The sequence below is a fragment of the Taudactylus pleione genome, unplaced genomic scaffold (assembly GCF_031769625.1).
Source record: "Taudactylus pleione unplaced genomic scaffold, aTauple2 ptg000518l, whole genome shotgun sequence".
NCBI classification, from domain to species: domain Eukaryota; kingdom Metazoa; phylum Chordata; class Amphibia; order Anura; family Myobatrachidae; genus Taudactylus; species Taudactylus pleione.
The window spans coordinates 1,997,195-2,020,216 of NW_028284920.1; the positions used below are offsets into that span (position 1 = coordinate 1,997,195).

A 23,022-nucleotide genomic window follows, 5' to 3' on the forward strand; every position below is an offset into this window, starting at 1 on the left:
TGATCAAAGTATATTTATGTAGGGGATTTTAACATTAATGTACTGATTTATGCCTTATTTAGTTCTCTTTTTTCTCTTTAAACACACGTTATTACATTTTATAAGTACTGTACTGTTCTTATTCTAGAAATCCTGCTTTTGCCCTTGGGTATAGCACAAAACCGATGCATCTCCGGTGGATGTGGTTATTTAGAGTTAATTTATCACATTCTATTAACATACACTACCACATAGTATAGTTCACCAATTCATGAAAAGCAATTTACCGCCATCTAGTGGCCAAAACATATAAGTTTAAGGGCTCGTTCACACATTTCAGATGTCAATGCACTTTTCAGTAGCTAAAACAGCATTAAAAATAAGATACTTCTGTGCAAACAAATATTTCTATCAACATTTCAACAGCAAAAGGAAATGCAGGAGCAGGAGTGCAGAAGGAAAAAAATATGAAGGAAGATAGCGTACATATTGAGAATAATTCAAATGGTATACACTATTAAAGCAGGTAAAAGTTACACATATAGTTGCAACTATGTGTATTCAAATGCCACAAAAGATTGAAAAAGGAAAGATTTGCACACCAAGGGAAAAATTTGAGGAGGTGGGCCATATAGTATAAAGGACAAGGGAGGGGGTAGTCTGGTGCCTTGGAATAAAAACTACTTGGCCTGGATTAACCAAAGTAAGAATGAATTATATGAAATGCATTCTCATATTAACACTGCATTTACAATTTTAGCACACAGAGCAACAAACCCTCATGCATCAATGCACACTACCGGTACAAGAGACTGTATTGGTAGAAAGGGAAACACACTGAAAACGTGCTGGAAATGCATTCAAAAACACATAGCTAAATGCGTCAAAAGCGAGCGTTTCATTTCAATGCGTTCTACCAATTTTCCCAGGGCCGTGTAAAAAAAACATGCCCTAATAGACTATCACTTTTTCTCATTTGGAGCCATGAATTGGATAAACCAGGTAACCCGTATTTAGCAATGCACCCATACAAAACTGTGCAAGGTACTGTAAAAGATACAGTACTCATAGACGGAGAACCTTCTGAGTCATCTGATTCTCTCTGCGTAAAATCTTGACCATCAGCATTTATCAGGCCCCTTTCTCAGTCATTTTCTCTCTCTCCTGCTTATGATCTGGGGATATTGCTCACAAGTCTAGAATAACGCAGGCCTGCTATGTAATCTACTACAGTTTCTCTGCTTCAGTAAAATAATGTGTATATTCTGCTTCTCCACAGTTCCATAAGATAAAGTGTACAGCAAAGCTTTAAAAAGTAGGGTTAGTGCGAGGGTTTGAAAGCTGCGCAGAATGACAGGATTGCTGCATATTTCAGGAACGGATACAGAGTTGCTGCTGCAATACCTCATGTTGTACCTGTTCTAGTGTTAGTTGTTTGGAGATGGTGTCGTTTTCCAGTTTCTTTATTTTCTTCATTAATTTGTTAACTTGAAACTCTTGTTCTTGCTCAAGGTGTTGCTCAAGCTCCGCTTTTTCATGCTGTAGCTAAACAGACAAAGAACGGGACACGTTAGCCACACGCTGCCACGGACACACCAGATACCGTTAGGTGATCAGACTCTCCAACATCATCCTCCACTGTACCAATAGCTGGGAAAGGAGCACAGTATCGCTTTATACACATTTTATAGGTAGCTATAAATTAATATAAAAAGGGAAATTAATCCCTTCTGAGCAGAGTATTTTCCCTTTGAACTTGTATTCTCATCTGGATGACATCAGCAATAGACTACAATGGAACAATGCCCCAAATTGTTTTGAAAATGTAATTTGATTGCCTTTAACCAAGCCGTTTTTTACAGTGCTTTGTATAGTATTAAAAATATATAACATGGACACAGCTATTACATTTTTATCACCATTTAGTATGTTACTGTACGTAGAGTGCACTATACTAATGTGGGACTGTACCCTGCATACCTGACGAATCAGATACAAAGAAAGCAGTGAGCATTACTTGTGTGGGTTGGATTATATGCAGGTTTTAGAAGTACTGCACAACAAATCCGGCAGAGTATAACATCTGTATATTAAAACGTAATGAAAATTAAGCATCAAATACATTTAATAATCAAAAATAGTAAAAATATTGGTGCTCTATGGATACTGTCCTGCCTGGGGAGCTTATCTGCCGCACCCAATGGCTCCAGAGACTATACAGTCACCATGGGTGTGTTTTGCATTCCATATAAGCTCATATTTTTGTTCTAACGTATGTGCAAATTCACTGCATTAAATATGTTATATAAGATTACTAAATGATATACTGTACTACTTTATATTTTTCTGAGATTGTACATTACTGGTCATGGACTCAATATCCATAGTTGTAGAGTGTATTAAAGTGGGCCTACAAGATAGTCCAAGTAATCATCTTTATACACTTTCCTTTGGTACGAATCCACTAGCACTGTGCACTTCTCACACAGCACTTCCTTTCTTTCTTCTAATCACAGATTTCACACACTTAGCAAACAAAAGTGTCTCTCAGAACAGCTGCCACCCTAAATACACGAAGGAATGATTTACTAGCATTCCCACTCTACTTCTATATTACCGTAAGTGCCCATAGTACCATTCCTGGTTTTCTTTATTGATTTGGCTATTTTAAACTCTACAACTTGTTAGCAGGTAAAGCTAGGTACACACTGACAGATACATTGGCCGATCAATTATTCAGCCAATTTATCTGCTGGGCGCCGGCCAGTGTGTACCCACCATATGTCGAACATCAGCGTTCACCAACTTATCGCATTGGCTGTGCTGCACAGCCGATGGACAGATGTCTGCAGACATATCTGTCCATCGGCGTGCGTGTACGGGCGGTCTGCAGACCTCACGTACACCCCCACCCATCGGGACATGCCCACTGGCCGCCGGGACCTAGGGGAAGACACAGATGATCGTTGCTCAGTGTGTACAAACAACCATCATCTGCAGATAGATCTGTATAGTGTGTACCCAGCATAAGGGTCGTAGTGCATTACATTACAGTTTTTTTTTTTTTAAATAAATGTATTTAATGTATACATACACTTATATTTAGTGTTTCTTTGTGATGTATGCACTGTGGTGCTTTCTAATTAGCCCTTTGTGTTACACCCAGTTCAGCTTTATTACATCTAGCGCTGGTAGAGTGATGAGCCCATGCTGCCAGGATGGGTATTTGGTGACAATTTAATTTCCTGAGTATAAAACCTTAAGGAGTGTATTGGCGTTCCCGCAAGGCTGTTTTAGCAGGGCACCGCACCCTACCCGATTTTAAAATGCAAAAATGTGCCCAGCCCTCATGAATGCACCCCGCTGACCTCAGCATGCCGGCAGCGCCCTGCCTCCCACTGGACTTGCTCACTCTCCATTCCGGCTGCCACGGTGAGCGCGCTCCCCCTCCGCCTTGAAGGATGTCTGCGTTTGAATGCAGAAGTATCTGGAGACAGACAGGAAGCCAAGGGAAACCCAGCCCCTCAGGAGATGTCACTGAGACACGGCCAATAACAGACCAGCTCATCTACCTGGGGACAGACCGATTGGAGACCACTCCTCTAGCAAATATCTAACTCATAGTTCCGTTATCAAGATGGCGGCCGTGTGATCATACATGCTCCGTTTTTTGACACTTTAGTTGATAAAGACGCCGCAGAGCGTCGAAACGCGTCCCAGTGTCTGTTTGCTACCTTGTGTGTCCCACTACACCTAATTCAGCGTTTTACCCGAGATCCATCTTTCGCTGTTAGGTTCTTGTGTTTCACATAGGGTATGTTCATCATGTTTTTATACATTGCTTTCAATAAACCTATGTAATTTTATTATTCACTGTGACTTCACGGTCCCCTTACTATTTTCTTTTTTGGGGCCTTGTGGATTCGATTCATATGAATAACCAGTGGATCTGTGTTGTGTGAAAAAGGGCTGTGCAAAGAAACTGCTACGTACCTGTTTCCTGCATTTCTTATGTAAGCACTATTTGGTCTTATCACGGTGTTGGTACATCTATATGGACATTTTGCATACTTTCTCAAGATCTACAGCTGTCCTTGGTTGGGACTAATATCACTCCCTCATCCATTTCTGACACCTGAGGTGTAGAACATTTTTGAACATTTACTGTTTGACAAAAGAATATTTTTTTCTTTTTTCTCTGTGTTTTTACATATGGACTCATTGAGATACGTTTGGAATCTGTGGAAAAGGTTCATTATCCAGAACATCTCATTAGCGCGGATTTGTAAGGTCACTTTTTGATGTTATATGTTTGTATTTGTAAGTTGGTGACTTATATATTGACCTTTTCTGCTGCTATATGAGGCAGCGCCCAATGTTGTGAAACTTTTTCTATATTTGAATGCAGAAGTATCTGGAGACAGACAGGAAGCCAAGGGAAACCCAGCCCCTCAGGAGATGTCAGTGAGACACGGCCAATAACAGACCAGCTCATCTACCTGGGGACATACCGATTGGAGACCACTCCTCTAGCAAATATCTAACTCATTGAAGGGGTATGTAAGGTGGTTTGAGGGGCATGTTTGATGGTCTGAGGTCCACTGATGGGGTATGTGGGGTGGTCCGATGGGTACTGATAGCATATGAGGGTGTGGTCTGAGGGGCATTGGTGGGTTGGTCAAACAGCAAAGAGTTTAAATATTACATTTACTATTATGCTACACTTTAGTGCCCAGTGGTCTTCCCATGCGTTTTTTTTCTGGGCGCAGCACCTGGCAAGAAACAGCTCCGCCCAGCACTTCCCTTACCCCAATGCGCTGCGTCCCCTGTTGCCCAGTCACCCTCAATGTGTCTTTGTTGCCACGTACACTAGGTGTGGATGCCGATGTCACATGTTCTTCCCATTGGAGGCTCCCAGTCGGTCTAACATTTGTGTACGCCAGCAAAAACAACAGTGAGGGTTCTGGGCGACAGGACGCGGTGCATTGGGGCGGGGGGCGATGGGGAGTGCCGGGCAGTAGATTGTACGGGGTTGCAGCGCATTTGGGCTCTGGAGAGTGCCGTGTGGTGTCAAGCTGAAGGGCAGAGACCCTCCCCCTGTATAAAAGCAAGGGCACACTGTTCAGGCGGGATCAATCGTCTGAACACATTAAAGAGAGTAGACCTGCGTCCACTCTGTCTGTGTAGGAGCTGGAAAAAATCTGTGGGGACAGTATCTGGGAGCTGTATAAAAAAAAAAATTCTGTGGTGTCAGCAAGTGGGTACAGTATCTGTGGGGCCTGCAAATGGGGACACTGTATCTGGGAGCTGTGTAAAAGAAATTCCGTGGTGCCAGCAAGTGGAGACAGTATCTGTGGAGCCTGCAAATGGGGACACTATCTGTGAGCTGTATAAAAGATAAATTCTGTGGTGCCAGCAAGTGGAGACAGTATCTGTGGGGCCTGCAAATGGGGACACTATCTGTGAGCTGTATAAAAGATAAATTCTGTGGTGCCAGCAAGTGGAGACAGTATCTGTGGAGCCTGCAAATGGGGACACTGTATCTGGGAGCTGTGTAAAAGAAATTCCGTGGTGCCAGCAAGTGGAGACAGTATCTGTGGGGCCTGCAAATGGGGACACTATCTGTGAGCTGTATAAAAGATAAATTCTGTGGTGCCAGCAAGTGGAGACAGTATCTGTGGAGCCTGCAAATGGGGACACTATCTGTGAGCTGTATAAAAGATAAATTCTGTGGTGCCAGCAAGTGGAGACAGTATCTGTGGGGCCTGCAAATGGGGACACTATCTGTGAGCTGTATAAAAGATAAATTCTGTGGTGCCAGCAAGTGGAGACAGTATCTGTGGAGCCTGCAAATGGGGACACTGTATCTGGGAGCTGTGTAAAAGAAATTCCGTGGTGCCAGCAAGTGGAGACAGTATCTGTGGGGCCTGCAAATGGGGACACTATCTGTGAGCTGTATAAAAGATAAATTCTGTGGTGCCAGCAAGTGGAGACAGTATCTGTGGAGCCTGCAAATGGGGACACTGTATCTGGGAGCTGTGTAAAAGATAAATTCTGTGGTGCCAGCACTACATAACGTGATGCTGATTTCACTACAGGGACCAGATCCTACAGACTTTGATTATGAAAAAAGCTGCAAAACGACTGGTCATCTAAGAGGAGGAGAATATATAAAATGTTATTTAAAGTTTAAATCATTGTAAGGTCAGGGTTTAAAACATTTTATTATTGCAAAGACCCCCACCCGGCTACTAGGGAGAACACTGGTGCCCCCTATTCATATTACGCCACACAATTATAGCATACCTCCCAGCTGTCCCACCTTTTGCAGACTGTTTTGCCATCCCACGGGCAGGCTGCAGCGTCCCGCGGTGGGAGTAAAGTTGTAGGGGGAGTTGTAGGGAAGCACTCTCACCGCTGCAGTAGGTAAGTAGATGGCGTGCACAAGGCATCTGTTCACAGTGCTGGTAGAGCCTGTATATTGTATATTTCCATAGCTCACATCTCAATGATTGACAAACACACACAATGGAGATAGCCACTCTTGCTCAATCTTATAACCTGCATGCTATTCCAAAGGTGTCTGCCATTAATGTAGAAATAAAGTATGAAACAGCACCACTGGGGTTCAGTACCAAGTATTCAAGCTTTTGTTTATTCTGTCATTTTTGATCCAAACCTTGATGATGTTTGGATCAAAAACACTGGAATTGAAAGGAGGGCTTTGATATCTGTCAGCGTTACCAATCGTAAATGGCAGGCCTTTGATTTTCTACTTTATGACTGTGCAGAACTACACACCAAATTGCCTTTTTAACTAAACAGAAATACTTCAGTTAAATTATAAAAGACAGATAGTAGTGACTCTGCGCTAAAAAAGGAGTGGCCAAGGTTCATGTAATAGACATTAACATACAGTGACTGAAGCATTCTGCCACCAATCTCTAGGTTATTACATATTTGTTTGCATTAAATACAAAATGTCAACTTTCTTGTGTTTGCAGGGCCAAATAGATGAAAGGAGCCAGCATGTGTACATGGCAAAACGCAAGCTCACAATATTTATCTAACAGAGTTACGGTAAGGGGTACATAGCCCACCTGCATGAGCTTCCGTGACAGCTCATTAGTGAGGAATTCCTCTTCTTTCTCATAGTTAACGGCGAGTGTTTCTTTCTCTTTCTGCAAGGCCTGGATCTTCTTAAACAACGTGTTGCTGATGAATTCTTCCTCTTGCTCGGCCCTTGCTTGCTGTGAAGGAAAAAAGGCGCATTTAATGAACAGTACTGTCTTATGCAAATATCCACCAATAAGCACTGCACTTTAGTTTTTTATGTCTTCGATTACTTTGTAAACTTCTGGCTGGTTGTCGTCACACATTGGCTGCCATCTCTTGTTACATGGACAGCAGTACCTGCGCCATCTGAAGACCAGAAGCTATTGCTCCACAAAGCAAACAATGGAGGCGATTTCATTCAATGGAAATTGAATAACGCCGGGAGGGAGCTAACCGGAACTATTCATTCATTTCAGCGCTCTGTTTAGTCCGACTAATTATTTCTTCTCGCACACTCCCGAGGGTGTGAGGAGAAATCCGACAAAAGTGCCGGCCGCGAGGCGCTAATAGTCTAGCAGCTGGCACTTTAGTAGTAGAATAGCGCTTCTCGCAACTAAACACCCAGGTTAAGTCGCGACTTAGCTGCTGCCCTTTGGCGTAAACATTGGGGTGAATTGAATAGCTCCAGGAGCTCCTTCCCAGCTTTAGACTGAATTGCTCAAAAATTCCAACACAGAACCTCATCAGTTAGATGCAAATTGTGCCCGGGGAAAAAATAAATAAAACAAATACATTTTGCTACCTATTTTGAGTCGGCCACAAACAAAACGCAGTACACAATTCATTGCTTGTAGCATGTGAAATACTAACCAAACAAGAAGCACATATGACATTTAAGATTTAAATAAAAACACAAAATATCAGCAGCCTTCCACTTCCTAAATAGTAGGTTTTATTTAAAAAATTAAAAAATGAGTGTTCAGAACACTGTAATCATGCTTTTAGCCACAACCATAATCATCAGCTCACCACTTCCCCTAGGGTTTTAGTACCTGAGAAACAAGTCCCTAAAAACAGATGTCCATGTAGTGTGCACCTTGCCTCAACAACACACCCTTACTGTACTGTAACTGTTTACACGCCCCCTCCAGCACCCCACTGGGCTCAGGGGGCTGAAAATGCACTGGGTCAGGAGGTTGTACCTGGAAAATGCAAATGAGTTGCCATGGAGATCGATGAACATTACGGAAAAATACCAGAGTGCAATAAAAAAATAAAAAAAAGATCAAAACAGTATCCAACTCTGAATGAGGTCCATGGTGTATATATAAAACACAAAACAGCATCCAACTCTGAATGAGGTCCATGGTGTATATATAAAACACAAAACAGCATCCAACTCTGAATGAGGTCCATGGTGTATATATAAAACACAAAACAGCATCCAACTCTGAATGAGGTCCATGGTGTATATATAAAACACAAAACAGCCCTTCGATTTGAGAACACTGCATATTTAAATGTGTTTTAAGGCCTATACTGTGATAAGTTACCGATCATGTAACCACGCATAAGATGCCACCTCTATCATCCCTTTTCACAAATCTAATGGTAAGCTCATGGGCACATATTTTATCAGTCACCTGCAATACATGAGTGCATCAAACAACTCTATGGTCACACAAAGGAATCAAAATGAAGCAACGCAAATTTCTTGGAGGGGGAAAAAAAAAAATATAAAAATGTATCTAGATATTAGGAGTTGGATTCCCAGTATAATGGTTTTAAGCGGCCCATACACGGTGCGATTTGAAAACGTACGACACCTCGGTACGTTTTCAAATTCAGCCCGTTCCATCACATGCTGCTGTGAATGGTAAACTATGCATCTTACAAGATGGTTCATTTACCTATTTAACAGCATGATGGTTCGTGGATCTTATCGTTTTTCCATAAGATCTACGATGCCGATGTACGACAGCGGGGACGCGCATCGCAGTCGTACAGCATGCCAAAACACACACGATATTCACGATTGATCGTTGCGATCGATCAAAATCGTGCATATCGTTTGTAAAATCGGCCCGTATATATGGGCAGCTTAACACATTTGCTACATTTTCCTTCTACAATTATCTAGTAGTAAACATTTATATAATGTTTATGTATATCAAATAAGTGGGATTATAGGAGAGTAATTACTTCAAAATAGAGTTCAACATCTCATAACGCCAATAGCTACTCCTAGAATATTTATGAAAACTTCACCAGAAAATACAGAAGCCGATTGTATAATAAGCATTATTCCTTTACACCATTCTTTATAAGCACTTGCCACATAACCAGGCTTGCCCATGTGGGATAGGATCCCCGTCTCTCATAGTATAATATCTTCGCAGCACAGTGTTTTTCAAAATGGGCTGCGCAGGATCAAAATACATATGGGTGAATTCAATTCCCTAACATTGACGTGATGTTCTGGTACAGCACATTGCATCTGCCAGCATCGCACCCCATAGAAGTTGCAGTGTCTTGCTACCGTAATTGCAGATATGTACGCAGCCAGTCATCACTGCTCTAATTGATTTTGCCCCATAATGACTAAAAAATTATTTGTTGGTCCTAAATTTGTATATACAATGTAAAACTTATCTGGTGACATCGCAGCGCTGATAGCGAGTGTATAATACACTGCTGCTTTCCTCCAGCAGATTCTTCCTACCACCCAGATGAGTCACCACCACCAAATGTCACGTTCTACACCTCACCGCATCCCATCTGTAACCACTACAGGGAAGGAGAGTGTGTACAATCATGTTTTTGGTAAAACTATGGATAAGTGGCAAAGAAGTGCTAGTCTGAACAGGAAACAAGATTATACACCCAATATTAATGAAGAAACGGAGGAGTTTGCAGACAGCAGTAATAACCGTGCATCAACCTTAGTACTGTCGGCAACTCGTGTAGCACTTATAATGGCCGGTTAGAGCTCTCACCTCCATAGGCCACAAGCAGAATCAGCCTTCCGTGAAGTTAAGCGCAAAGCACTCCGGCGGCTTCTACGCTTAACTGAATTGTCCTCACAGTGTAGTGCGTCATTTCTGGTGGCTAGTGTGTGATTAATATTTGCTGGGATAAGCTTCTGTGTAATCTGTACTCTTCATACAACCTGATTAATGTATTGAATACTGTTCTGGACAAACTGCATGTAATATTTGTTACACATAGTGACCAACAACTGCTCAGAAATCATTTACAGGTCATTATTAGGTACAATACTAGTGCCTGCCATTGCGCATACCATCTGCTCTAAGCATTTCTTTTGCAAATGTTTAACGTTGCACCACCACATAAGGTGCTGACATTTACATTTGCCACCTTAAGAAGCTGCGATTGTGCAGCTCTGCCACTGGCTGCAAGCCAGAAAACCCTACAGACATGGCAGCATGGCGTAGCCCCTGGACATCCAGGGAAGAGAAGGACCAGGTCATTAATAGGTGGTAATACAGCTTTAAAATGTACTATATTAGTGGCATGTTAGACTTCTTGGATACATTCGCACAGGCTTGTCACAGGTGTGGCTGGGTGGTAACATTTATTCAGAACTGCAAGGCAGAGCCATAGTGGAAGCAGATCAATTGGAAAAAAAAAATCATTTGTTTTAGTAATTATGCCTGCACTGTAGACTACATACCATGAATCATTGATATTTCCATTTAGCAGCGGAGAGAAGACAGTTTTGTTTTTATTTTCTGTAGCCTTGTTTATAATACGAATATACTGATAGATTACATCTCTGTGTTAGTTGCCAGCACTCTGTCACTCAATCCCCTACCCTAAACACTGACTTGTTGGTCTGAATCACAAGCAAATACTTGTGACCCAGTTTAACTATCTGGAACAGGTTGCACTTCTAACAAAGAGTCAGCACTACCGCAGATCTCCCAGGGCAGTGTTGCAACAAGAGCCAGGCAAGCTCAGACTAAAGTCATCTTATGTCAGGTGTGGGTGTTGAAGAGCTACATCCAGTAGACAATATCCAGACTCCAATTCATGATAATCCCATAAAGGTCTCACAAATACAACATGCCAATCCCTGGTGTCATACATTTTTATAACCACATTCATTTCTAAAACACCTGCTAGCATGGGCAAGTTACGAAAACATTTGCAAACGCCAGAACACATGGACTCCTCAGATCACAGCCTGTCACAAGTATGATATTTAAATCTATATAAATCCTTTTTATGATCACGGTTCTATTAAGGGAACACTTGCAGGACATTTATCCTCCTACTCTTTTGCTTCACAGTGACAGCAGAATGTGTGCAATCTAGTGCTTTAACTGCCCTTTACCAATAGGCAACTTAATTCCTTAAGCTGGCCACACACTAGACCACAGGTTCTCAAACTCGGTCCTCAGGACCCCAAACAGTGCATGTTTTTCAGGTCTCCTCATAGAATAACAAGTGAAATAATTAGAACCACCTGTGGATCTTTTAAAATGTGTCAGTGAATAATGAGTACACCTGTGCACCTGCTGGGTGACCTGGAAAACGTGACCTGTGTGGGGTCCTGAGGACAGAGTTTGAGAACCTCTGCGTGACTAGACCAACTTACATCCAACCATCCAACTAGGTGATTGATTTGAATGAAAATCTGGTAAGGTATGAAAGCAAATGACTATCAGAAATTTGTTCCCAAACGCAGGAAAATGGATAAAAACTGTTGCTTGAACAAATTGTTTAGATCAAACATTTTACCAAACTTGTCTGACGACCATTTTCATCTGTTTTCTGGCATTTAGGAGCAAATTGCTGATCATCAGTTACTCCCATACGTTACCAGATTTTCATTCCAACCAATCAACTAGTTGGCTGGTTGGATGAAAGTTGGTCTAGTGTGTGGCCAGCTTTAGCCTATGTACATGGTTATTCTATGGTGGATCCATTTAGGCAAAACAAAGATGCTCCCAGTACAAAATAGGTATTAAATCCAAAATTAAAAATGGTCACACCTCAACCACAAGACACAGGAATGAACTGACAATCTGATTTCTTAAGAGGGTCATTTACGAAGCAAAAGACTAGGGCACAGCGGCATGAGGTTGGGCTTTACGTATTATAAAGATGTGCTGCTAGTTTTGGACTGTTGTGCCCAGTTTCACACTGCTGCAGTCAATGAAGCTTCAAGGTTTTTGAAGTGAGTGTTATCAATCCAACTAAGTGGTCCTAAAACACACTTCTGTTTACACTTAAAACTTCTTGAGTACGTTAGAAATTAAAATGACCTGGAGAGGCCAACCTTTTTTTTTTATTGGGAGTGAACTTTTCCACTATGCAGAAGGCATTGCTTTTTATCACCAACCCAGGAACAGCATTACCAGCTACCCAAGTTTCGTCATCGTAATAGTTTGTTTTGCGAGGATACCCCAATTTCTTTTTAGCCTGCAGCAAGAGGACTAATATACCAATGCCGTTGATACTATAAAATACACAATGGACAGTGGGGAAAAAAAACAGACCCAGTGTACCTTATTTTTATTGCCCGAGTTAGGGTAAAACAAGCATAATTTTTGGAAAAACAGGGTCAAGTGAGAAAACCCTATTATATATGAGTGATGCTTGAGATCAATAGTCTAGAACAGGCCGGGCCAAAACATTGATCGCAATTTATCAGTAGCTCGCGGAGCGCCTGCTGGTAGATCGTGATCAACTTACTTACAAGCAACTGGGAACGCTGGCCTCTGAAGCGATCAGAGGCTAAAGATGCTTCAGAGGCCAGGATTTCCAGTGATGCAATGCGCGGGTGTTGTCATGACGTCACCCACAATGTGAGAAAGTCTGCGCACCTGCTGAATACAGCCAGATCCAGTCAGCACCAGCGGGAGCGACAGCGGAGGCCCTGACAGCGTGGAGTGGTGCCAGCGTGAAGTCAGGTAAGTACTGCACAGGGGTGCAGGAGCTGTTCTGCATTGGGAGGGGGCACAACTACAGGGGGCATTGCGTAAGGGGCACAACTACAGGGGGCATTGCGTAAGGGGCACAGCTGTGTACTGTGGGCAATACTACAGTGGACATTATATAAGGGGAACTACTACTGTGGGCATTATATGTATAAGGGGGCACTACTGTGGGCAGTGTGTAAGGTGCACTACTGTGTTCTAACGTGAAAAAGGGACACTACTATGTGGTGTAATGTGAATCATGGGCATTTTGCACTGTGTAATGTGAATACAATTGTGCTACTGTATGACGTAATTTGAATTGGGGATACTGTGTGAGATTTTGGCAGGACAGACCCCACACCTCTTGCTGCGAGGTCACGTCCCCCTTTTGCATGCCATGCACCCTTTTTCGGGCTCAGTAGATCACAAAAGGTTTTCAGCTTTTGGTCCAAAAGCCTGGCCACCCATGGTCTAGAACGAACATGCACAACCAGTGGGCCACATTCGGATAGTGAGAGGGACAAGACTTTAGAAGTCAATAAAATCAATAGGACTGACCCTGCCACAGACAGATGACTACTGAGAGCATGCACAGCACAGTCATCCAGCTACATATACCCATGTTGCAAGATTGTACAACCATGTCTTCCAAAATAAGAACTTAAAGTGACCTCAGGATAAATGGAGCAATTTGTCTACAGAATGGCAATGCAACATGTCAAACCGTGGGTGCAATGAAGGAAACAAAACAGGCTGGCAGGCACAACAAGTCAAGGGACAAATGAGAAAGGGTCCCTCTACCCAAGCATGGCTTTTATTTTAGGCAACTAGAGCAGGCTATGTAATTTGTCATTGGTAAAAATGGGTGGTACGGAATTACCTTGCAGCCCACATTTGACCAGTTAAAGTCAAATTGGCCCTCAGGTGTTAAATAATGGCTTTACATTCCGGGGCTAATAGGCCTGTCAAATATTTCTGTCAGGCATCTCTCCTTTGAATAAAATAGCCTTTGCAGTAGTGAAAAGCATCCAGTAAAATAAAGAGAGTTTAAAAAATATAAAAAAGAAAAAATAAATACGTATGAAATGCAGATGAAAATATTGATGGATTGGAATGCCAATTCCAGGTGAAAGTTAGACTTTACACCTACCAGTGTGACTACATTAGGATGGTGGGTTTAAGGATAGCGGACAGAAGCATGGAACCAAAAGGTCAGCAGAACTGTATTCCAGCGTATACAAAACTGAATTTTAAAAATAACTGGTGTAGCCTTTAGTATATTTACATTTTCTCTTGATTTTGTTTTTTTCTCTAAACCAGTGGTTCTCAAACTTTTTCGAATCACGGTGCAATAGGGTATCAGCATTTTTTTTTTCACAGCACCCCTAGGCCAAAAAAAGTATCTTGAGAAACTGTCATCCTTGGGTTCAATTGTGTGGTGGTGCTTCTGCTTGTTCACATGTTTTATGACTGGCAGTCACCAGCACTGGTTTGGACTATAAGGGCGGAATTCAATTGTTTCCAGCCCCTATTGCGCCCGACGGAGATATTCAATTCTTGCTCCTGTCGGGCGTGATCAGCTGCCAGCGCTACATTTCAGCTAGCAGCCCCAGGGGGATGAGACCTGAAATGTGCGAAAAGTGACCTGTTTGGGTGCCCAAACATCACTTTTCGCGGTCGCACCCAGCACTTTGGTTGGGTTTAGCTGCTTTACGCGGCTAAACCTGACCTCTATGGGCGCGATCAGCACAGAAAACGGCAGCAATTGAATAGCGGGCCGCGATCTCCTGTCACTTTAGACGGGAGATGCGGACCACGTAATCAATTGCATTCCGCCCTAATAATTTCATTTGGTCATGGGCCACCAACCCGTAGCATTCCCGCTAGTCTTATTTTAGCGGGGCGCTGCGCCCTGCCCGATTTCAAAAGGGCAAATGAGCCACGCCCCTTTTGGCGGTGTCTTTTAAAAACAGTCTGCCAGGTGCCATCCCCAGCTGTAGGTTGCAGTGTCCCGCAATGGTGCAGAGGTCACCGCCAGTGAATGGATGCTGGGCGCATGAGCCCGGCATGAATTCAAAGACACAGGAGAACTTGGGGGCAGCCCGTCATGTCCTGGCACGCCCCCCAGAGTGATGAAAAGGGGGTGTGTCTTTTAAGAGAGACAGTTTACTCGTGGACATGGCACCTTTTCGGGCACTTTCTCTAGAATGAACTATAAACCGGTGCCACCCCTGCAAGTGACCCGCAGGACCCAGTTTGGCAACCACTGCCGTAAACACTTTTCTTCTTCTCCCATATTTCTCCCATCAATCTTCTTGGGGCATGATGATAATCTTATCACAATGGCTTGGGGGCATGGTGAAATGGTGAGGGGTGTGAGAGACATGGAAGGTCTGAAAAGAGGACAGAGGTGGAATACAACTTCCGAGGCTCTGCTTTGAGGGTTAATCTAAAAAACAGTATCGAATATACTGTTTACACTCATTTGTGCTAGGCTCTATAAGTAAAAGCCTTTTGAAGTTTCTTAGTACTTATTCATGATGAAAACAACCAGAGTGTTCATCCTGATTATTTACTTGGTCATTAATAAATAAGAACAAAGGCTAATTTTAGCTCCACACTATACTCTGGCTATCACTGTCTTTGACATTTCACTTTTGAAGCAATAAAGAAGGCACTGACATCTTATCTTAAGGAGAAGGGGAGCAATAGACGGTACCAGAAGTAAAGAGAAAACGTTTTCAGACAATTCCCACCAGAAAGCCTTGAAACAGTCTATGCAGATAATTGTCAATAAATGATAGAAGCTAAGTACATAATGGGAGAAATCCAGACAAATCTATTTTAAAAGAAGTTTGCCCCAAATAGTAAAATCAGGGACAAGTCACCAATGGCAGCCCATCTGTGTGGGAACTATTCAACCCTACCACATCCTGTTTCCATGGCTAGTCAGCTACTGGATAAATGTGGGTCCAATAGCAATACTCCACTTATCAGGTATTTGAAGGAAGTTATATACTACGCAATGCGGTTGTTCTGCCATATCCCAATGACCAGATCTGCAGACATGTTGTCCATATGCAGGAACAAATTAATCTAAATGTTTGGGGTGGCGAAACGCTACCACTCCACCTCCAGACAAAATTTGTTTTTACAGACTTTTTAACATTACTCATCTATAAATTAGCTTTGCAGCCTTTGATTCCACTTTTAGCAATTCATTTACTTCCTTCTAATTGTTTTACTGCCTATAAAGGAAGCCAATTTTGGGATTCACAAAACAGTACTTTGGAAGCCTATACAAAATCATATTTAAATACAATGCTATCCAAATTGCGACATCATGTAATCCATTGACAGAGGAACCAGGGGATTAGCCCTGATGACCACTTCCGTCTCTCGACCCATACATCAAGGAGCTCTGGTTTAGAACAATGGGATGGGGTTATTCCACACCAAATCAACACAGGGTTTCAAACTGACATTTCAGATTGTAATGAAATTTGGTACATTAATGCATGGGTGTGAGGATAACTTGAAAATCTTAGGCTGATATGTACACTGGTTTTGAAATAATATGCCTTTAAAGTTGCATGTTTTATTTACAGAAAATTGCCTTTTAAAATATTTGTATTGCATTTGCAGCTCACCTATCTGAGCTAGAGAGTTGGGCAAAGTCTCATTTTACACCTCTTATTATGGGCTTTCATATGATATATAACACAGCAGTATGCGTCATTAAAAAATTAGCTTTTCTCAAAAAGCCAAGTCCTTTATATTTTGATAAAAATTTCAAACAGTGTTCACACTGATGTTAATAAATCCCCAAAGTTTTATTTTGGGATCATTTGTTACAAGAGGTTTTACTTTGGACTGTATGTAAAATAATGGAAATTAGAATTATCTAGGCCTGTTCATTACTTTTAATTGATCTACTTAAGCAATGCCTTTGATGTATGTTATGTACAATGACAGTATGTAAATACTAAAAATTTTTTACAACTTTTGTGATAATTTTAGGTCTTTCACATATTTTAAGAAAGCTTACCCCAGAGCATTACCATTTGGTGCTTCATGAAACTGCTGTTTCATTTATATATTTTTATTGCTCCCCTTCTGAGTACCATCACGGTCTGTTAATGCTTTATGTTCAGCTTTTTTCTTTGTTATTAATACAGTTTTCCATTTATTGTAAAATCAAAAATGATTGTGCTTCTAGCACCGGAGTAGCTAATCAGTAATGCCGCGTATCCACTTGCAGATAGTGGAACGACAGTACGATTACAACATCGTAATGTCGTTCCTCATCCCCTGTAGTGCCTACACTGAACGATCTGTCTTTCAGTGCAGGCACCCTCCCTCATCCCTGACCATGGCCAATCTGTCGTTATCGGCAGATTGTGCTCAGGCGATGATTTATGTCGGAAACTAGCAGCGGGAGCGTGCATCACCGGTCATTTCCGACATTAACCTGCACGTTTTATGCACCATTATTGAGCGATTGAATCAAATCGCTCATTTAAATCTGCAAGTGGATACGCGGCTTAACGCCGTACTGCGACTTGCAGCAGACAGGATTGATGTTCCACATTCTACTACTAATCGCTACAATGATCCTAATGCCTGCATGATTTGCAGAGCGATTTGCTCACACTCATGGGCAAATTCTGCCACAATACTTGTCTGAATTAGCCTTTAAACACTGCCATGGGTGTAAAGAAAATCCCCATATCTTAGGCTAATATGTACACTGCTTTTGAAGTTATATGCCTTTTAAAGCTGCAAACTTTTAACAAAACATTTGCGATTAACAGTTTTTTGTTTGTTTTTTAGTAGCATTTGCAGCTCACATAATTGAGCTAGAGTTGGACAAGGTCTCATTTTAAACCTCTTCCTATTAGCTTTCATATGATATATAACAGCAGTATTTTCAATAAAAATGAAACATTTTCAAAACTCCAAAATTGGATTTTCTCAAACAGTCAAGTTTTTAAAATCTCAAAAAATTTTCACACTGAGGTCAATAAACCCCTAAAGATTTATACAGTGATCATCTGCTACAAGAGTTTTAACTTTGGACTGTTTAGTTCTCATATTCATTATTTTAACATTTAGGCCTGTTCATTACTTTTAGTTTATCTCCTTAAGCAATCCCTTTGATGTATATTATGTACAATGACAGTATGTAAATTCTAAAATATTAAAAGGATCACAAGTTTAAATGTCGTTCCTGTATTTTAAGAAAGCTTACTACAGATTATTACAATTTAATGCTGCTGCTCTGATGGCTGGTGCTACCTGATCGGTTGGAGCTGGCTTAAGGCTTCATTTGCTATTAGTATTTCCATTTCATAAAGGGTGTACATTCCACCTGTTGGAGTTAACAGATTCCCCTTACACAGAACTACCATAGGAATCTATAAAACATCCGGGTTCCTTGGGTATGACAAAATGGTGATTGGACCGGCTGGATGGAGGAATGTCACTTTCACATCATAAATGCTTGATGACAGCCGTTACACACCCTGTGATGTCAGCAAGTGGGAGCTTTCCTTGGGATGTGGTCACCGCCCGTTCCACATTTCTTCTTGAAACCTTCTGTGGTACGAGAAGAAATGTGTGCAAAATCCGGTTTTCTGGGCGGCCTAATGGTGGTTTGGGCGCACAAGCGGCTGTTTAGGCGCCCTAACCACTTCTTTAGACTTGTTTAGCCGCTTTGTGCAGCTAAACCCGGTGCTTTTAGCCACGTTATGTACTAATGGGTGTCCGAACGGAACACCAATTTAATTAATCCATAAGGTGCCTATTCGAATAAAACATATGAATCGCAGCAAAATTAATGTTGTGAGAAGGAAAGCATCTTCAGAGTTTTTTTGTTGTGGATGCTGCAGGTATACAAGCATGGAATTTCTGGGTCCCAGGAATTGTCACGGTGTGTATGAAGCAATCATCCAGAAATATATTGCTGTCTCAGTATGTCAATTCTTGTGTTGAGAAAGTGAAATTCATTCCTGTAACGTTTTCCTCTGTCCAGTCAAAAAATTGTTGTGCTGTAGGTATCCAATTATCATATGGACGTTGCCTCCATCCAGGTCAGCAGCAATGGTAATGATCTATAGCGACCTTTCTTAAAATATGTGAGATATAAAATCACAAGTATTTCATTATTCGCATACAGGGCCATATTCAATATGGGGTGTCATTTTCGCCTATTTCCAATATCCCCGTATTCAATGACATTGACTTTTCACTGGTGCGAAAAGTAAATGTAAAATAAACGGAGATAATTTTTCGCCAGCCTTTAGCTGGCGGAACAAAGTGCAGAATTGGGGTTTAGGGGTGCAGGCTTAAAAAAAAAATATGAGATATGGTAAGAACTTACCCTTGTTATCTCTATTTCTACGAAGTCCATAGGGTTCCACAGGATACCTTGGGGTATAGGTGTGACGTCAGTCGCAGGGCACCAAAGAGTTAAGCTTTCAGCCTCCCAGGATGCACTAGGTCCCCCTCCTATACCCCGCCCCCGGGCCAAGGCACCTCAGTTAGTTACCAAGCCATAGGCCGGAGGAGGAGAAGGAAGAGAGAGAACAAAGATCTGGACACATACAAGAATCACATTCTCACCAGAGGGAGACGGAAAACCGGTGACCAGAGCAAAGCCCATCTGCAGCACAGGTGCGACAGGGCGGGAGTCCTGTGGAACCCTATGGACTTCGTAGAAATAGAGATAACAAGGGTAAGTTCTTACCATATCTCATATTTTCTACTTCAGGGTCCATAGGGTATCCACAGGATACCTTGGGGATGTCCCAAAGCAGTATCCTTTAAGGGTGGGGACGCTCCTGTGCAGAAAGGAGAATCCGCCGCCCGAAGGAAGCATCCTGAGAGGCGAAGGTGTCAAACCTGTAATACCTCACGAAGGTATGGACAGAAGACCACGTAGCAGCCTTGCAGATCTGAACTGCCGAGGCACCACGTCGAGCTGCCCACGAAGGACCCACAGACCTAGTGGAATGAGCCTTCAGAGAAGGAGGGAGCGGTAGGCCTTCATGAAGATAAGCTTCAGAAATAGCCATACGGATCCAGGCTGCCAAAGTTTGCTTTGAAGCAGGCCAACCCTTTTTACGGAAGCCAAAGAGGACAAACAAAGCGTCCGACTTCCTAAACGAAGAAGTGCGGTCAACATAAGTCCTTAAGGCCCGCACAACATCCAAAGAGGCCTCACCCACGGAAAGACCCGGTGAGTTAAAGGCCGGAACAACTATTTCCTCGTTAACATGAAACTGGGAAACAACTTTGGGAAGAAACTCGGGCCGAGTGCGGAGCACTGCCCTGTTCCCATAAAAAACCAAGAAAGGGGGTCTACAAGAAAGAGCCCCTAACTCAGAAACACGTCTGGCCGAAGCAATGGCCAGAAGGAAAACAGTCTTAGCTGTTAGCCATTTAAGATCCACTGAGCCCAGTGGTTCAAACGGCGGTCCTTGGAGAGCCCTCAGGACCACAGCCAAATCCCAAGGCGCCACAGGTGGAACAAAGGGCGGCTGAATGCGGAGAACACCCTGCATAAAGGTGCGCACATCCGGGATTGTAGCAATCCTACGGTGAAACCAGACAGATAGGGCCGAAACCTGTACCTTCAAAGAAGCAAGGCGAAGCCCATGATCTAGTCCCGCTTGCAGGAAGGCGAGAATCCGAGACAGACGAAACTCCCGCGGTGCATAACCTCTCGGTCGACACCACTGGAAGAACGTATGCCACAAGCGATGGTATATCCTCGCGGAAGACGGTTTCCGAGCTCGTAACATGGTACGCACCACAGAGCTGGAAAACCCCCGGGACCTCAGCATGGCCGTCTCAACAGCCACGCCGTCAAAGACAGCCGAGTCAGGTCCGGGTGAAGACAAGGACCCTGAGACAGAAGGTCCGGTCGTAGCGGCAACCGCAGAGGACTGTCCACGGACAGACCCTGAAGGTCTGAGAACCAGTGCCGTCTGGGCCACGCGGGAGCTATCAACAGGAGCGTCCCTCCTTCCTGTTTGAATTTCCGGATTACCCGTGGAAGAAGGGAGACCGGAGGAAACAGGTATGCGAACCTGAACGTCCACCGGACGGACAGAGCATCCACCAGAGACGCCCCTTCGTCTCTTGTGCGAGACCCGTACACCGGCAACTTGTTGTTGTGCCGGGACGCCATGAGGTCGATTTCTGGAAGACCCCACCTGTCCACCAGTAGTTGAAAAACGTCCGGGTGCAGGGACCACTCCCCCGGATGAACGTCCTGGCGACTTAGAAAGTCCGCCTCCCAAGTTAGCACTCCCGGGATGAAGACCGCTGATATGGCCGGAAGATTGCGCTCCGCCCAAACCAGGATCCGAGAGACCTCTACGAGAGCCGCCCGACTGCGAGTTCCTCCTTGCCTGTTTATGTAGGCCACGGTGGTAGCATTGTCCGACTGGACCTGCACCGGGCGACCCTGGAGAAACCGCTGTGCCTGCAGGAGAGCATTGAAGACCGCACGGAGTTCCAAGATATTTATTGGAAGCTCCGCTTCTGTCGGCATCCACCTGCCCTGGAACAAGTGTGGACCCGAAACTGCTCCCCAGCCCCGAAGACTGGCGTCCGTTGTCAACAGGACCCAATTTGGAACCCAGAACGGACGTCCCTTGTTGAGGTGGGTCGTCTGTAACCACCACGTAAGGGACAGGCGAACCTCCGGGGTGAGCACAATCGTCTGGGACTTCAGAGACTGAGTCAGCCCGTTCCACTTGGACAGGATCAGGTGCTGCAGAGGTCTGGAGTGAAACTGGGCGTATTCCACCATGTCGAACACCGACACCATGGAGCCCAGTAACCTCATCGCCAAGTGTAAGGACACCCGGCTGCTGTGCAGACAACTGCGCACCCTTGACTGTAAAGCAGAGATCTTGTCCTCTGTCACGAAGATCCTTTGCTGTCCCGAGTCCAATAAGGCTCCAAGATGCAGAATCCTCCGAGACGGGATTAGAGTGGACTTCTGCCAGTTGATTAGCCAGCCGTGCCGTTGCAGCAGTGCAATGGTCAGGTCCAAGTGGCGTAACAGGAGCTCTGGAGATCCTGCCACCAATAACAGGTCGTCCAAATACGGCAACATGCGGACTCCCTGCAGCCGCAGAGAAGCCGCCATGACCGCCATCACCTTGGTGAAAACACGTGGTGCTGTTGCCAGGCCAAAGGGTAACGCCCGAAACTGGAAGTGGTCGCTGCTGATTGCAAACCTGAGGAACTGTTGATGGCGCCAAAGAATAGGGACATGCAGGTAAGCGTCCTGTATGTCCAATGACACCAAGTAGTCCCCAGGTTCCAGCGCCAGAATGATGGACCGTAGGGTCTCCATCCGAAACTTCGGGACCCGCAAAGACTTGTTGAGTGCTTTGAGGTTGAGAATCGGACGATATGACCCATTGGGTTTCTGTACCAAAAATAGATTTGAATAGAAACCCTGGCCCCTCTGGGAGAATGGAACCGCCACTATAACTCCAGCCTGGAGCATAGTGTGCAATACCTTCCGCAGCTCCGTAGCCTTGTTCCGGTCTGATGGGAGACCCGTGGTGAAGAAGCCAGCCGGGGGTCTGTGCCGGAAGGAGAGGGCGTATCCTTGGGAAACCACCTCCAGAACCCAAGTGTCTGTCGTAGTGGTCGACCAACACTGGGCGAACTGTAGTAGGCGGCCTCCCACCCTGGGATCCCCCAAAGGGAGGCCCGGACCGTCAGGCCGCAGGCTTGTCATCTGGCTTGGGGGCCGGACGTCTGGTACTCCATGCCTGCTTCCGGGGCTTGACCGATTTCTTAGGGCCAGCCTGTCGAGGAAACGACTGTGGTTTGGGCCTGCCCTGGGCCCTAGATGACCGAAAGGACGATGGTCCTGAACCAGAAGGAGCAGCGGCCGACGGGAGACAGGCAGATTTGGCTGCCGCCAGCGTGGCCACAATCTTATCCAGATCCGGACCGAAGAGAACTTCTCCGGTAAACGGCAACGCTTCCAGACCTTTCTTGGAATCTG

The 23,022-nt window shown here is 44.0% G+C and overlaps 1 protein-coding gene across 2 annotated transcripts in view; it reads right to left on the reverse strand.

The window, feature by feature from the left end:
- The window catches only part of CCDC6 (coiled-coil domain containing 6), an 81,688-nt gene that overhangs the window by 19,026 nt on the left and 39,640 nt on the right, over nucleotides 1–23,022 (reverse strand). The window contains exons 2-3 of one of the 2 annotated variants that reach the window (XM_088450384.1): nucleotides 7,080–7,229; nucleotides 1,384–1,524 (exon numbers count right to left, since the gene is read on the reverse strand). In XM_088450384.1, the coding sequence (XP_088306510.1) occupies nucleotides 1,384–1,524; nucleotides 7,080–7,229 (291 nt within the window). The remainder of the gene's footprint in view (nucleotides 1–1,383; nucleotides 1,525–7,079; nucleotides 7,230–23,022) is intronic. The other variant, XM_088450385.1, reaches the window with a different exon arrangement.